This window comes from Salvelinus fontinalis, chromosome 7 (genome assembly GCF_029448725.1).
Source record: "Salvelinus fontinalis isolate EN_2023a chromosome 7, ASM2944872v1, whole genome shotgun sequence".
Taxonomy (NCBI): domain Eukaryota; kingdom Metazoa; phylum Chordata; class Actinopteri; order Salmoniformes; family Salmonidae; genus Salvelinus; species Salvelinus fontinalis.
In genome coordinates, this window is record NC_074671.1 from 15,053,492 (window position 1) to 15,068,893 (window position 15,402).

At 46.0% G+C, this 15,402-nt stretch overlaps 2 protein-coding genes across 2 annotated transcripts; both read right to left on the minus strand.

Annotated features, from left to right (window-relative positions):
* Positions 1-1,610: 1,610 nt before the first annotated feature.
* Positions 1,611-10,218, minus strand: LOC129859039 (probable cationic amino acid transporter). The gene is made up of 8 exons (XM_055928362.1): positions 6,911-10,218; positions 5,025-5,506; positions 4,677-4,913; positions 4,371-4,588; positions 4,099-4,245; positions 3,741-3,949; positions 2,826-3,640; positions 1,611-2,493 (listed from the first exon to the last, which is right to left on the minus strand). The coding sequence occupies exons 2-8, from the start codon at positions 5,317-5,319 to the stop codon at positions 2,069-2,071; spliced, it is 2,346 nt and encodes a 781-aa protein (XP_055784337.1). The 5' UTR covers positions 5,320-5,506; positions 6,911-10,218; the 3' UTR covers positions 1,611-2,068.
* A 102-nt stretch (positions 10,219-10,320) lies between these two features.
* Positions 10,321-13,444, minus strand: rpl22l1 (ribosomal protein L22-like 1). Its single transcript, XM_055928365.1, has 4 exons — positions 13,341-13,444; positions 11,120-11,233; positions 10,802-10,923; positions 10,321-10,656 (listed from the first exon to the last, which is right to left on the minus strand). The coding sequence occupies exons 1-4, from the start codon at positions 13,347-13,349 to the stop codon at positions 10,512-10,514; spliced, it is 390 nt and encodes a 129-aa protein (XP_055784340.1). The 5' UTR covers positions 13,350-13,444; the 3' UTR covers positions 10,321-10,511.
* Between the last annotated feature and the right edge of the window lie 1,958 nt (positions 13,445-15,402).

Genomic DNA, 15,402 nt, shown 5'->3' on the forward strand with positions numbered 1-15,402 from the left:
TGCAATATGAATCACTCACCAACTGAATTCCTACCCTTTATCCCATATCTTTGGTGACTGATTTTGAGTTTTCTTACAGCCCTCTGACTGGACAAAGTTAGAGTGCCACAACACTGAACTGCAGCAACCCAAAAGGATACTAATCATGTAAATTATTGCAGTTCTGAAGTTCAGCCCTAACGCACCCCTTTTACTGTGGAACTATATAGCCTGAGATGTATAATTTCTCCAGATTTTTATTAAGAATTGAATTAAAGATACATTTGACATTTTAATTGGTTAATTTATTAGTGAATCTTTTTCTATTTATGTATTTTTCCATATTTTGTGACGGTTCAGTTTTTCCCTTGAAAAAAAGTAATGTATTTCTGATTGCTTGTTCCTGTGACAGTACATTCTATAGAGCATGTGTGCAGGCAGCTGAGCGGGAGCGTGGCCAGCTTGGTAGGCATCATCATCACCACAACCACCAATGAAAGGGTGCGCACCTGCGACTACACGTGTGCGCATGGATAAGCCGGGCGCGCAAGGCCACAGGCTCCGGGTTCTACCAGTGTCTCGCTTGACCAGATCCTCACATTACCAGGTGCGTGTCTGTGTGTGGTTGAAGGAAGTTGCCTCTAACCACATCTGTAATCCACCTGCAGATTCAATAGACTTCTAGAAAACCGTGCCATATCTCGTGTTATTTAAAAAAACATCTGAAGATAAAAGTCAGGGGGTATCGCTGTGTTCTCTCTCGCTACCTTTCCCCTCCCCCTCCAGCATACATCCATACATGTTGTGTGTTGATGGTGTGTGTGCGTGTCATGCCCTGCATCAGGCTAGGTTTAGGACATGAGATCCCAGCTACCAAACTACGCTGTGCCATGTTGAGGGGCTCGCTCATCTTCGTCATGGATAAGTGAGACGCACGTTCACACACAGACACAAACAGTCCACACAACTTAATGTTATCCTATATTGATTAATGATGCTGTGTCAGGCTGTGGGATGTTGTAGGACCATATCATATCACCCTCTCTCTAACCTGGAAAGTGCTTCCTGTGTGGGACAGGAAGAAAATGTCAAAAGTCTTGTGACAGGGACCGAGCAGCTGGTGGACAACAGCTGACTCTCTTTCTCTCCACCCTATCTCTTTCCAGCGCTCTGTGGATTGATGTCAACTATCTGGTTTGCTATTGGTGCTCATGCAGAGGAGGGTCTGATGTAATTCGGCATCTCACTGTACGCTGGATGGTTCGGGTCCGCCCGCTGTCTCCTGGGGAGCACTATGATTCTGTGTTGCCACGGTGACAACCCCTCGGGGAACCCCCAGTGGCAAGAGATCAGCTACTACTACTCCAGACAGGCAGGGGGCGCCACCACACCCATCAGCCCTGCCACTACTGCTAACACTGTAGTCACAGGCAACCACGCCAAGAGCACCCACGTGTAAGAAAGAATGTAAAAAAGGATTATGAGCTGCAGAGAACTTGTGATTGACACATCCACATGGCTGCCCAGTCTTCATGACCTCATCCTTCTCCACCACTGGTGATTTAGTGTTCTAGTGTTTTAGTGTTCTAGTGTTTTAGTGTAGTGAGGGAACAAAGACAGGTGTTCTCTGATGTATTTGTTTTATTGACAGTTTATTAGACAACAGCAAAACACAGATCACTCTTTCTGCACACATTTACACACTCTGATTCAACAATAAATACTTTCTTTTTTGAATGATCACACTCTTAAAACCAAATAATCTTAAATATTTTCCAACCAACTCATCCATGTACAATGTCACACCAGAGGAGTCAGACTAATAGGTAGTATAAGAGCATGTTTGCTCCTGTATAATTGATTCACTCTCGGATAGATAGATTGATTTTAAACACAGCATGTTGTATGTATGTTTATAATGCAGTGTTAGACCAGGTGGAATGGTTGCCATATAGCTCACTTCTCCTGTCCTCTCAGGTCTACTCAAGTGCCTACGGTGTGGGGCTTGATGAGGGATTCAGGAGCCCTCTGCCCTTCCACTCCTCTAGTGCCCAGTGAAACAGGAAGTAGGTGTGTTCCACTGCAGCTGTCAATCACAAGAGGAGCCCTCGGGTTCCTGTGGATCTGTGTAGCCCTGATTGGTTCTTCCCCTGGATCCCATAGAGGAGCCCTGAGGGCCGGACTGATAACCTGACTGGTTCTGGTACTGGGAGCCATCCTGGTACTGGTTGCCATCTTGATTGCCATCTTGATCCTGGTTTTGGTACTGGTCACCCTCCTGATCCTGGTTCTGATCCTGGTTTTGCTGTTGGTAGTGGTAGCCCTTCTCCGCTGACCAGCCCTGGTAGCGCCCCTCTTCCTGGTTGTCCTGGGGGTCAAGGTCATTGTCGGGGGAGAAGGTGTCATCAAGGTGGTCATCATAGCGCTGGTAGGTGCTGGCGTGAGCCTGTTCCTCTCTGGTGCTGATCTCCAAAGAGCTGTTCCATATCCCATAGCAACCGTAGATCAGTATACCTAGAGAGACAGACCATAATAATATCACATCCCATAGCAACTGTATATCAGTACACCTAGAAAGAGGATAGGGGAAGGAAAGAGAGGAGCAGATGGATGGAAAGATAAGGAGATGAGTGAGAGAGGGGGGAGAGAGGAGGGAGATACGAGGTTAGATGGAGAGAGGGGGGAGAGAGGAGGGAGATACGAGGTTAGATGGAGAGAGGGGGGAGAGAGGAGGGTAGAGGGAGAGAGGGAGGTAAGAGGAGGGTAGAGGGAGAGAGAGAGGGAGAGGGGGGAGAGGAGGCTCTCTTCTCCACATGAAGGAAGTGACTAGAGACAGGGTAACTTACCCAGAGTGCACCAGACAGCGAAGCGTGCCCAGGTGAGCGGCGACAGTTTCAGCATCAGGTAGGAGTTTACCAAGATGGCCACTGCGGGGACAAACGGCACGCACGGCGCCATGTAGGGCAGGATCCGCCCGCTCTCAGGCTGGCGCACGATCACCACCAGTATGGTTGCTATTTTGCCTGCCAATAGTGTCGCTACGATACCTGAAACGGCCGAGCCCGCTCCGGTCCCTCGCTCCACGCCGAAGATGACAGTGGCCCAGAGGAGAAAGGAGAGGAAGAAGAGGAGGAGGGTGCAGCGTGTCACCATGCGACCGGAGGACGGGGTGGGACGGGCCGAGGCGTCAGGGATCCCCAGGCGGACACGCAGGGTGGAGTAACGACTACCTAGAACCCTCTTCAACAGCGAGGAGGGGCCGGTGTGGAAGCTGCCAGAGTCACCAGGTTCACCTGCAACACCGCTCGATTGGTAGCCGGAGCTGTCAGGGTCAAAGGTCGATGAGTCTGCTCCTCCAATCAACATCTGGTCGTCGTTGGTGGGCAGAGTTCCGTCATCGCATTCCGCCATCACGCCCTCTTTTTGCCTAGGCCCCTCCTCTTCCTCCCCAGGCAGGAAGTTGTGTGTGTCTGTGTCGGGCTGATAGCGCAGCAGCAGGACACACACACTGACCAGGGTGTAAGCCAGTAGCGTTCCTATAGACATCATCTCTATGAGATCTTGCAGGGAGACGAGGAGAGACATGAGAGCAGCCAGACAGCCAGACACCAGACACGCTACTGCTGGAGTGTGAGTGTATGGAGAGACGTTGGCCAGGAACCTGCACACACACACAGGAATAAACACACATTCCTACCATTTAGTGAACATTCATCTTCATAACATTAGTCTGTGTGTGTGTGTGTCCATGTGCTGTTCACCTGAAGAGCAGTCCGTCTCTAGCCATAGCGTATATGACCCTGGGCATGGGGAACAGGGAGCCCATTAGACTGACAGTGAGGCCAGCTATAGACCCTACAGCCACTATGTATTTCCCCGGCAGGAACCCATGCACTGCAAACATCTCCATCAGTGGAGCTGAACCATCGATCAGGTCATAAGGAACCATCAGAGTCAGGACCACAGACACCTAGGGAGAGATACACACATTAATACCACAAACACACACACACACACACACACACACACACACACACACACACACAGAGAGACACAGACACAGACATGTAATAATGAAGGCAGTAATATCAGAGAGGATGGAGATGTGTGTGTACTCACAGAGACGTATGCAGTCAGGCAGGTTATCAGACTAGCAGTAATAGCATAGGGTATAGAGGTGTTGGGACTCTTGGCTTCTTCTCCTGTTGTAGCGATGATGTCAAACCCTATGAAGGCATAGAAACAAGTGGCCGCTCCCTTCATCACCTGGTACACACACACACATCAGAGAGAGGTTAATGTGTTTGTGTGCGTGTGTCTAGGTGAATGCTGGTGTGTGTGTGTGCCTGCGTATTCGTGTGTGACTTCGTTTAGCTGAGCGTATCTCTTACCCCGGACCATCCGTAGGGCAGGAAGTTTCCCGCCTCCCAGTTGTCAGCGGAGAGAAAGAAGAGTCCAGAGATGATCAGGAAGCACCACACCACCAGGTTGACCATGTTCAGAACGTTATTCAACCCTACCGAGTTACGAACCCCTAATGACACAATTACCGTGACAACCAGCGATATGGCCATGGCCAGGACGTCAGGGTACGACTCCTCCCCTTTACCTGCAGGGGGGGGGAGTGGAGATTATAGGCACACAAACACACACTCACACACACATACACATACATACACACACAGTCACTCACTCACCCAGGCCTCTGAGTGTCCCCAGGTGTGTTATCATGTAGCTTGAGATGCTGTGATTGGCCAGCGAGTCAAACATGCTGCTGAGAGCCGACGCCCCGGCTGCAGTACCAATCAGGTACTCCAGGATCAGATTCCAGCCAATGAAAAAGGCCGTACACTCCCCCACTGTGACATAGCTGTAGGTGTAGGCTGACCCAGTTGTCTTAGGGACACGCACGCCAAACTCTGCATAACATACACCTGGAAGAGAGACACATTTGACCCAGGTTAAACACACATACATGTCAAACTACTACAAACACATATATGTGTGTGTGTGTGTGTATGTGTATGTGCGTGCGTGTCTCTGACCTGACAGTATAGAAGCCACAGCAGCGATGATGAAGGACAGGATCACTCCCGGCCCCGCCATCTCCTTAGCAACCAGCCCGGCAACCACGTACATCCCTGTGCCAACGCAGCTCCCCACCCCTAGCGACACCAGGTCAGCTGTCGTCAGGACCCTAGCCAGCCCCCCTACCTCTGTGATATCGTCGCTGACCTCTGACCCCTGACCCATCCTACCCACAGGTTTGGTCCTGAGCAGGCGGGAGTACAGGCTGTACCATGCATCTCCCCAGGACACACGCCTCAGCCATTCTGCCATAGCGGTGGGAACAGGGGATGGGTGTGTGTGTGTGTGTTTCCTCCAATCTATTCCTTTATCATTATTTCCCTCTCATTTGTCTCTCTCTCTGTCTCGGTCTCTCTGTCTCGGTCTGTCTCTGTGTCAGAGAGTATCCATGCCAGCTTCAGTCCACACTGTTCTGGAGTTGGAGTTTGCTCTGAGGTCTCTGTAAAGACAGAAAAATAATGTGTTGTTGTAAATGTTAGACAGATTGACGGACAGACAGTGAGTGCTGAACACAGGTGATGCCATTAAGCCTGTAGGTAAACCTGTAGTTATGCCTGTAGGTACGCCTGTAGGTAATACTGTAGGCAAACCTGTAGGTAATACTATAGGCAAACCTGTAGTTATACCTGTAGGTAATACTGTAGTTTTGCCTGTAGGTAATACTGTAGGTACATACGCCTGTAGGTACGTACGCCTGTAGGTAAGCCAGTAGGTACGTACGCCTGTAGGTAATACTGTAGGCAAACCTGTAGGTAATACTATAGGCAAACCTGTAGTTATGCCTGTAGGTACGCCTGTAGGTAATACTGTAGGTAAACCTGTAGTTATGCCTGTAGGTAATACTGTAGGTAAACCTGTAGTTATGCCTGTAGATAATGCCTGTAGGTACATATGCCTGTAGGTAAGCCCGTAGGTACGTACGCCTGTAGGTATGCCTGTAGGTAAGCTCGTAGGTACGTACGCCTGTAGGTACGTACGCCTGTAGGTACGCACGCCTGTAGGTAAGTACGCCTGTAGGTACGCCTGTAGGTACGCCTGTAGGTAAGTACGCCTGTAGGTACGCCTGTAGGTACGCCTGTAGGTAAGTACGCCTGTAGGTACGCCTGTAGGTACGCCTGTAGGTAAGTACGCCTGTAGGTAAGTACGCCTGTAGGTAAGTACACCTGTAGGTAAGTACGCCTGTAGGTAAGTACGCCTGTAGGTACGCCTGTAGGTACGCCTGTAGGTAAGCCTGTACGTACGTCTGTAGGTATGCCTGTAGGTAAGCTCGTAGGTACGTACGCCTGTAGGTATGTACGCCTGTAGGTACGCACGCCTGTAGGTACGCACGCATGTAGGTACGCCTGTAGGTAAGCCTGTAGGTACGCACGCCTGTAGGTAAGCCTGTAAGTAAGCCTGTAGGTAGAACACTAGAACATAAAGGCGTCACCTTTTCTCCTCTCTCACTAGAGCGAGACTCCCTCTAAAATATTCATTAGACAGCACCTGATCCCACATCACAGTGGAGAGCTACACCATCTTCAGCCGACAGACAACAAACTACCCTCAGTGTACATCTATAACCTACACTACTGACAGTAACATTAAGTTACTGATTTAAACAAGATGCATTTCCCTGAGGAACAAAATTACATTAGATATATGAATAAAAAAACTGGTTTCCATATGTAGGCTGCAGCTTCACAATAAAGAACCCACAGGTGACTGGCGGACAGGTGACTGATGGACAGGTGACTGACGGACAGGCGACACCACAATAGACAGGTGAATAACACAGAACATCTCTAGTCTTTCAACACATATGTACACGAATGCACATACAGGACACAGAATTAACACTCACCCGTTTGGTGCTTTCCCCAGGAGAATGGGCAGATACAGAAGCTTTACCTCGGTTCCATGTCTACCGCAGAGAAAGAGAGAGCAGCCAAGGCCGGACTGGGAGGAGGTGAAAGAGGAGGTCGAAGGGAGAGAAGGGGGTAAATTATTCAGTAGCCAGTCCATGTGATCTGAGTCAAGTCTATTATTCATCACCAAGGAGCCAGCCTGGGTGGTGTGTCCAGCTGTACCGTATGAAACCTGGGAATGAGCCAGGTGTGTGTTATCTATAGGGAGGAGAGACTCAGTCAGTCAATGGTTAACTACACCACTATACGCCGAGAAATGTGTTTTCTACTGGCCTCATTTAATCAACAGCCCTCTCATATTAGAACCCACAGGCCTGGATCCAGGGGATCCCAGCAGTGGATGTAGTGTTAGCAGAGACAAGAGATCTAAGACCCCTGAGAGCAGTGGATATAGTGTTAGCAGAGACAAGAGATCTAAGACCCCTGAGAGCAGTGGATGTAGTGTTAGCAGAGATGAGAGATCTAAGACCCCTGAGAGCAGTGGATATAGTGTTAGCAGAGATGAGAGATCTAAGACCCCTGAGAGCAGTGGATATAGTGTTAGCAGAGACAAGAGATCTAAGACCCCTGAGAGCAGTGGATATAGTGTTAGCAGAGACAAGAGATCTAAGACCCCTGAGAGCAGTGGATATAGTGTTAGCAGAGACAATAGATCTAAGACCCCTGAGAGCAGTGGACGTAGTGTTAGCAGAGATGAGAGATCTAAGACCCCTGAGAGCAGTGGACGTAGTGTTAGCAGAGATGAGAGATCTAAGACCCCTGAGAGCAGTGGACGTAGTGTTAGCAGAGATGAGAGATCTAAGACCCCTGAGAGCAGTGGATATAGTGTTAGCAGATATGAGAGATCTAAGACCCCTGAGAGCAGTGGACGTAGTGTTAGCAGAGATGAGAGATCTAAGACCCCTGAGAGCAGTGGACGTAGTGTTAGCAGAGATGAGAGATCTAAGACCCCTGAGAGCAGTGGACGTAGTGTTAGCAGAGATGAGAGATCTAAGACCCCTGAGAGCAGTGGACGTAGTGTTAGCAGAGATGAGAGATCTAAGACCCCTGAGAGCAGTGGATGTAGTGTTAGCAGAGATGAGAGATCTAAGGACAGAGATGATGGAGGAGAGGAGTTTAAGCTGGAGATGGGCTAATACTTAATCATCCTCCTTCTCTCTCTTCTCCAGGTTATTTTTGTGGTGTTGGCCGTTGAGGGCTGGGGTACAATGGGTTTAGGATCATGTGGGCTGGGGTATAATGGGTTTAGGATCATGAGGGCTGGGGTCTAATGGGTTTAGGATCATGTGGGCTGGGGTATAATGGGTTTAGGATCATGTGGACTGGGGTACAATGGGTTTAGGATCATGTGGGCTTGGGTATAATGGGTTTAGGATCATGTGGGCTGGGGTATAATGGGTTTAGGATCATGTGGGCTGGGGTACAATGGGTTTAGGATCATGTGGGCTGGGGGATAATGGGTTTAGGATCATGTGGGCTGGGGTACAATGGGTTTAGGATCATGTGGGCTGGGGTATAATGGGTTTAGGATTATGTGGGCTGGGGTACAATGGGTTTAGGATCATGTGGGCTGGGGTATAATGGGTTTAGGATCATGTGGGCTGGGGTACAATGGGTTTAGGATCATGTGGGCTGGGGTATAATGGGTTTAGGATTATGTGGGCTGGGGTACAATGGGTTTAGGATCATGTGGGCTGGGGTATAATGGGTTTAGGATCATGTGGGCTGGGGTATAATGGGTTTAGGATCATGTGGGCTGGGGTACAATGGGTTTAGGATCATGTGGGCTGGGGTACAATGGGTTAAGGATCATGTGGGCTGGGGTATAATGGGTTTAGGATTATCTGGGCTGGGGTATAATGGGTTTAGGATTATCTGGGCTGGGGTATAATGGGTTAAGGATCATGTGGGCTGGGGTATAATGGGTTTAGGATCATGTGGGCTGGGGTATAATGGGTTTAGGATCATGTGGGCTGGGGTATAATGGGTTTAGGATCATGTGGGCTGGGGTATAATGAGTTTAGGATCATGTGGGCTGGGGTATAGGGCTAGGTATGGTCTGATGACAGTTTTATAGCTACTGTGCTGTCCAGTATTGTATCTATGCTGTAATCTGCTCATCTGAAGAACAGATCAGGTTACCTACCTGCAGCCTGACTAATCAGTCTCAGGGCTAATAACATACACAGTTCCCTGCAATATAAAGCAGACAGAGTCAGTAGAAGAAGCACACACACAGACATGGACAAATACAGGAAAACACAGTTATTCAAATTATTATCCACACAACTATGCAGTTGCAGGGTCATTCAGGGTGAAATGGGCACTGGGCATTCCTAAGGCAGTGTGTTTTATCCACTGCAGATGAGAGCTGATCAGAGAGTGAGAACAAACCCAGAGACACCCATGCATCCACACACACCTAACAAACCAGGGGTGCTTTCAGTTCGTTTGAATGTTTGCTACGTTGAGGAACGGTTTGTACTGAAGGACACTCACACCACAGATGAAAGGGAAAACATCACTCTAATCCTGGAAATATAAAACATTCACTAGCATTCTGACATCAGCCAAGGTAGAAGATTGTATAACATAAGATTAAGGAAACTCAAACTAGGCAGACAATAACGGAGTAAAAACTACCTGCGGTTGGTTCCGACACCGTCTCAGTTGGTTCCGACATACCTCATACAGACTACTGCTACCAAAACGTTACACATTAATAAACAGTTAGTTGGTCAGAAAGACTTCTTTGGATTATAGTGAACTGAAGGCTGCAGACTATTTTTTTTAACCTTTATTTAACTAGGCAAGTTATGAACAAATTCTTATTTACAATGACTGCCTACTGGGGAACAGTGGGTTGACTGCCTTGTTCAGGGGGAGAACGACAGATTTTTCCCTTGTCAGCTCGGGGATTCAATCCAGCAACCTTTTGGTTACTGGCCCAACGCTCTAACCACTAGGCTACCTGCCACCTGGGGTATCTACAGTGGAGGTGGGGTATAGTAAAGATCATATAGGAGTAATGTTCATGCTCTGGTTACAGGATGGTAATCCCGTACTCCATATTCCAAGAGCAGTGCATCGTTGAGGTTATTGATTTTATATTCAAAAAAAATAAAAATCCGGTTTAGCCAGCATTGCTGTTAGCAATGCTGATTTGCACTCTATAACAATTCAACAGGACACCAACACTCAGTCCCTGGTGACATCTTGTGGACATACTGGGAATTACACCTGTGATGGTCATTTGAGAAGTTCTGTGCCAATTATTCCACGCTGAAACTCATACTTCATTGAAAGTCATGCACCCACAAAGACAACAAGCAGAACACACCAGGGCTGTTTTGTTGATCTAATTTATTATCCTATCAAGACTCCAGCTCATGACGAAACACACTGAAGTTTGCAGTCCATCCACTGAAAAATGGAAAGGTCTCTCACAAACGACTTTCCCTCACACGCATGTGACACGTGTGTGGGACCGGCCAGTCTCCAGTCCTACATGCTGGGGCAGGTGTGCGGAGCTTGGTTCTACTCGTCATTGTCTGACTCCTCCTCTTCCTGGCTGATCTGGAAGTATCTCAGCTCGTAGGTCTCCTTGTCTGACGCCACGACTCTCAACCAATCACGGAGGTTGTTCTTCTTCAGGTACTTCTTGGTCAGGTATTTCAGGTACCTGTGGACCAATGGGAGAGGATAATGAGTTTGACGTCAAAGGAGGGGAGAAGAACACTTCAGACCTGTCCTAAAGGGTGTTTCTCAAGCCTACTCCTGGTTAACAAGGCATGCTGAGTAGTAGACTACGGACACCAACAGCCCACCTCTTAGAGAACTGCTTCTGTGACGTGACGTTGATCTTGTTCTTCAGGCGGGCGATCTCGATTACATTAGCCAGATTTCCTGTCTTGCCATTGACCTTTACCCTCTCTTTGAGGAATGTTTCCTGTTGGACAGAGCACAGTGACACTAGGGAAGAGAACCCTAGGGTTTGAGCTAGGGAATGGAACCCTAGTCCACACACACAGAGTTAGGCAAACACAACACAATAATAAAGTATAATATCCCTAGCCTGCTTAATGATGAGGAGGAGCGTGGGCGGTAGCTCGGTGGTGTCAGGCGAAGCAGGGCCGGTAACTTACGAAGTTGGCCGAGTCCAGAATTCCGTCCTCCACAGGGTGGGTCAGGTCCAGGGTGAACTTCCAGGACACCCCCCTCTTGGTCCTCTTGACCACAGTCTGTTTCTTCTGCTTTAGCTAGGGAAAACAACCATGGCATTCAGATCATAGAAATATAAACGACAGGAATGATTCTGATCACCATGATAAGCATTCCTCAATCTAAAGTTCCTCCTGATTCTAAACCATGGCTCTGAGGATAGAATAGGGATTAAGCCAACATGATTCAGCTTTCCTCAGACTAGAGTAGTGTAATACAGGGGTGTCAAACTCATTCCAGAGGGCCTAGTGTCTGCTCATTTTGGGGTTTTCATTTCAATTAAGACCAAGACAACCAGGTAAAGGGGAGCTCCTTACTAATTGATGACCTTAATTCACCTTAAGTACAAGGGAGGAGCAAAATCCTGCAGACACTCACCCCTCCGTGGAATGAGAATGAGCAAATTCCCCTTTATTATTTGGCACAGTGGATCTAATTCACACTGACCCTCAATCCAAAGTTAGATCAAATGTATTTATGCCATTGCAAGTGAAAAGAGGATGCCAAATGTATACTTATAAAGTAAACAAATATTTTAAATTGGGAAAACCTCCTGAATCTATGCTCGGAAATTACTTCAGAGCAGCGTTTCTCAAACTCGGTGCTGGGGTGGACCGAGGGCAGCACATTTTGGTTTTAGCCCTAGCACTACACAGCTGATTCAAATAATCAAAACTTGACAAAACTTGACGTTAATAAAACCTCCCAGGAAAACCGTCTCAGAACCTCCCTGCAACCTAAAAATGTACATTCCCTAAACTGGCTAAATTTTCACTTCTGTTAACGAACATGTTAAAAAAAAACAATTTTAAACGGTCAGGAAACGTATGGCTTTGTTCCCAGAACCAAAAATGTATGTTCCCACAACTTTCAAGGAAACAAATGTGCTAGCTGGGAAGGGTTTGGAACCTCACCCTGGTAATTTGACTGGTTAAATCAATGCTCAAAATGGCTGTCAGTCCTGACTTGAATGGCATTTTTGTTCGGCGGTTTGTACTTCTCATCACGCTGTCAGTGAACAGATAAAGACCTTTCAAAATACAATCGTGGGAAATATGTTTGGAAAGCAAATTACAACTGCTGAAAGACTAATTTGCCAGTTGAAGTTACTTTCCCCCCCCCTCCAACTGACAAACAGCACTGCTTTTTTAAAGTAGCTCAGGCCTATCTTGAGACCATCACTAGTATGGTGAGAAGGCTACGCATATTCATGCTATCTTCATTAGGTGAGTCAGTACCACTGGAAAGTTGATTTAGTAGCCTATAATATTGATTTCCTCCTTATGTTGTACTTTTAAACCACTCTGAGCCAATTGTGTGCAGCCCTATGGGACTCCCAATCGTGGCCGGATGTGACGCAGCCTGGATTCGAACCAGGTACTGCAGTGACGCCTCTTGCACTGAGATTAAGTGCCTTAGACGGCTGTGCTACTCAAGAGCCCAATTTGTGTCTCCCTTTTTATTGGCCCTGGGCCAGGTCAAGACCATGGCCCAGATTCCCAAAAGCATTTTATGGCTACATTTTAATCTTAAAATGATAAGATCCTATGGTTCTAACAATTAATTTAGCCTAAAATGCTTTTGGTAATCTGGGCCTAGGTAGTTTCTGTTTGAGTGTCAGATTAGCCACTCGTGTAGTATAAAAATAAGTATCCTGTCAATGTAGGCCTAAATGAATTAGAATTGCTTGAAATGGGTTTTTAAAAAGGTCAAATTCGTCTGGACAATGCTAAGATTAAACCCCATTTGTTTAAATTAAAATTAAAAAAAACGCTTGATGACACTGTATACCACTCGGCAAATCCGGTGATAGAATTATTATATCACTTATCAGCACCCCCAACTCAAAATATCTTCACGCAGCTGTGCCTGTGTAGTGCTAAGCCAAAACGTGCACCCCTTTGGGGTCCCCAAGTCAGTTTGGCGAACGCTGATTTACAGTAATGATCATTTTGAAACTGAACACGTGTACTGCTAGCTAGCTAACCTTATGCAAGCCTAGCTAGCTTAGCCTTGCTGCCTAATGAATGGCGAGTAGTCGCTTGCTTTATTTAATCACATAACCCCAGAAATACATATTGATGTATAATGTAAAACTGAAATTAACAATGATAAGGGTTTTTCTGTGGAGCTCTTTTCACGTACCGGTGCCATCTTGGGTGTGCGGAGTAGAAAGGAAGTTGCGTTAGTCGGGCGCGGTGGTCGTAAACGTCGTTACGTGAGCCCTTTGCCTAATATGGTCATTGTTCAGGAATGGCATTTGAAATTGGAATTTGGGATATTCTACTGTAGACTGCAGTACACTGATGAATTAAATGAAGGAAACACTATTCCCATACTTTCAATAAATGAATCACTGTTGGTATATAGTTGTGAAATGAACAATTTTTCTGTAATTTGCCTTTGAATGCTGTTTTTTATTTATTTTTTTACTTTGCTTTGTATATCTTACGATAAATCTACTTTACTGCTATATTAGTTTGAAAAAATGGAGGGCTTCATTGGTTATTATTGGTTGTTCTTATGTTATGTTGATCCACGCCAAAGGCCATGTCGTGTCCAAAGAGCAGCCAGACAGCACCCAGCCAGACCCAGCATGAGAGAGTGGTCAATCATTGACAGGTAGAAAAGCAGGGTCGTTGATTTACTGATGTAATAGGTCTGTATTGTTGCTAATATACTTACTGAGTAGCCTGTCCACAAGCATGCATGAGTGACCAACACGCTCACACACCTTATTTGATCTTTCTTTTATCCAAGTCTTCTATATAGTGCCTATAGAAAGTCTTCCACCCGTTTAACTTTTTCACGTTGTTGCCTTACAAAGTGGGATAGAAATGTAAAGGGGCACTCGGCAGTAGAAACAATAAGAGGCCTCCCCACCCCTGGTTCGGTAAAAAGATGAGGGATAGGGCTGGAGAAATGTATTCACTCTCAAATTCCTATACAGAGCTATGGATGCAAGGATTGACCGGCCATGATATCAACATGATAGTTTTAACCATGTTGAGGCTATATAGTTTGTTTACATTTTCTTTGTTAACAAACATTTGCGTAAAACAAGCTTATATTTTGGGTTCTGATTAGGCATGACAGTTGAACTATGCACAAGGCATATATTCTTAAAGAATCAATGGGAACATATAATTAATTTATAAGTCAAATTGATGTCGGAACCGCTGATTGACCCTTTAATTGCATTTTGATGTCATTGATCTACACAAAATACTCCATAATGTCAAAGTGAAAAGAACATTTTTACAATTGTTTACATATTAACACAAATTGTATAACTAAAATAGCCGTTGCTTAAGTATTCACCCCCCTTTTAGACAAGACTAAATTTAGTTCAGAAGTAAAATTTGGCTTAACAAATCACACAATCTGTGTAGAATAATAGGGGTTGACATGATTTTTGAATGACTACACCTTCCTCTGTCCCCCATACGTACATCTGTAAAGTCCCTCAGTCAAGTACCGAATTAGAACAATAACAAATCAGACATTGAATATCTCTTTAAGCATGGTCAAGTTAATAATGAATTTATTAAACTACCCAGACACATCAAAGATGCAGTCATTCTTCTGAACTGAGCTGCAGGACAGGAAGGAAAACTGGTTAGGGATGTCACCATGATGCCTTTGGTGACTTTAAAACCGCTACAGAGTTCAATGGCTGTGATTGGAGAATTGAAGATGGATCAACAACATTGTAGTGACTCAAAAATAATGAGTGAAAAGAATAATGCAAATATACTGAATTAAAATGTGCATATGTATGCAACAAGGCACTAAAATAATACTGCAAAATACAGGGCTGCAACTTTCCCTGGGACGGGGGGACAAAAAGTATTTATTCCCAGTGCTGACTTAAAGTAACTCATGTAATGTAAGCTAATGCATTACATGTTTCATCCCCTCTCGACTGAAGTTCTGCCTGAAGTGAATGAACTAGCTAGCTAGTAGCTACCACAGCCAGTTCATCTCTAGCAATCTGTCAGTAGCAGTATTTAACAGCTGTAGTGTGTCTGGAAATGGTTTGTAGTCTTTGTTTTGTCTCATTTCAACAGAAGTAAATTAACACGGCTAGTTTTTACCAGTTGATGTACCATTTGGAGTTAGAGAAAAGTTGGATAATGTTAGCTAGCTCGCTCACTGACTTTAGCTATTATTTTTGCCTCAATCACACTAGACCCGAATCAAATGA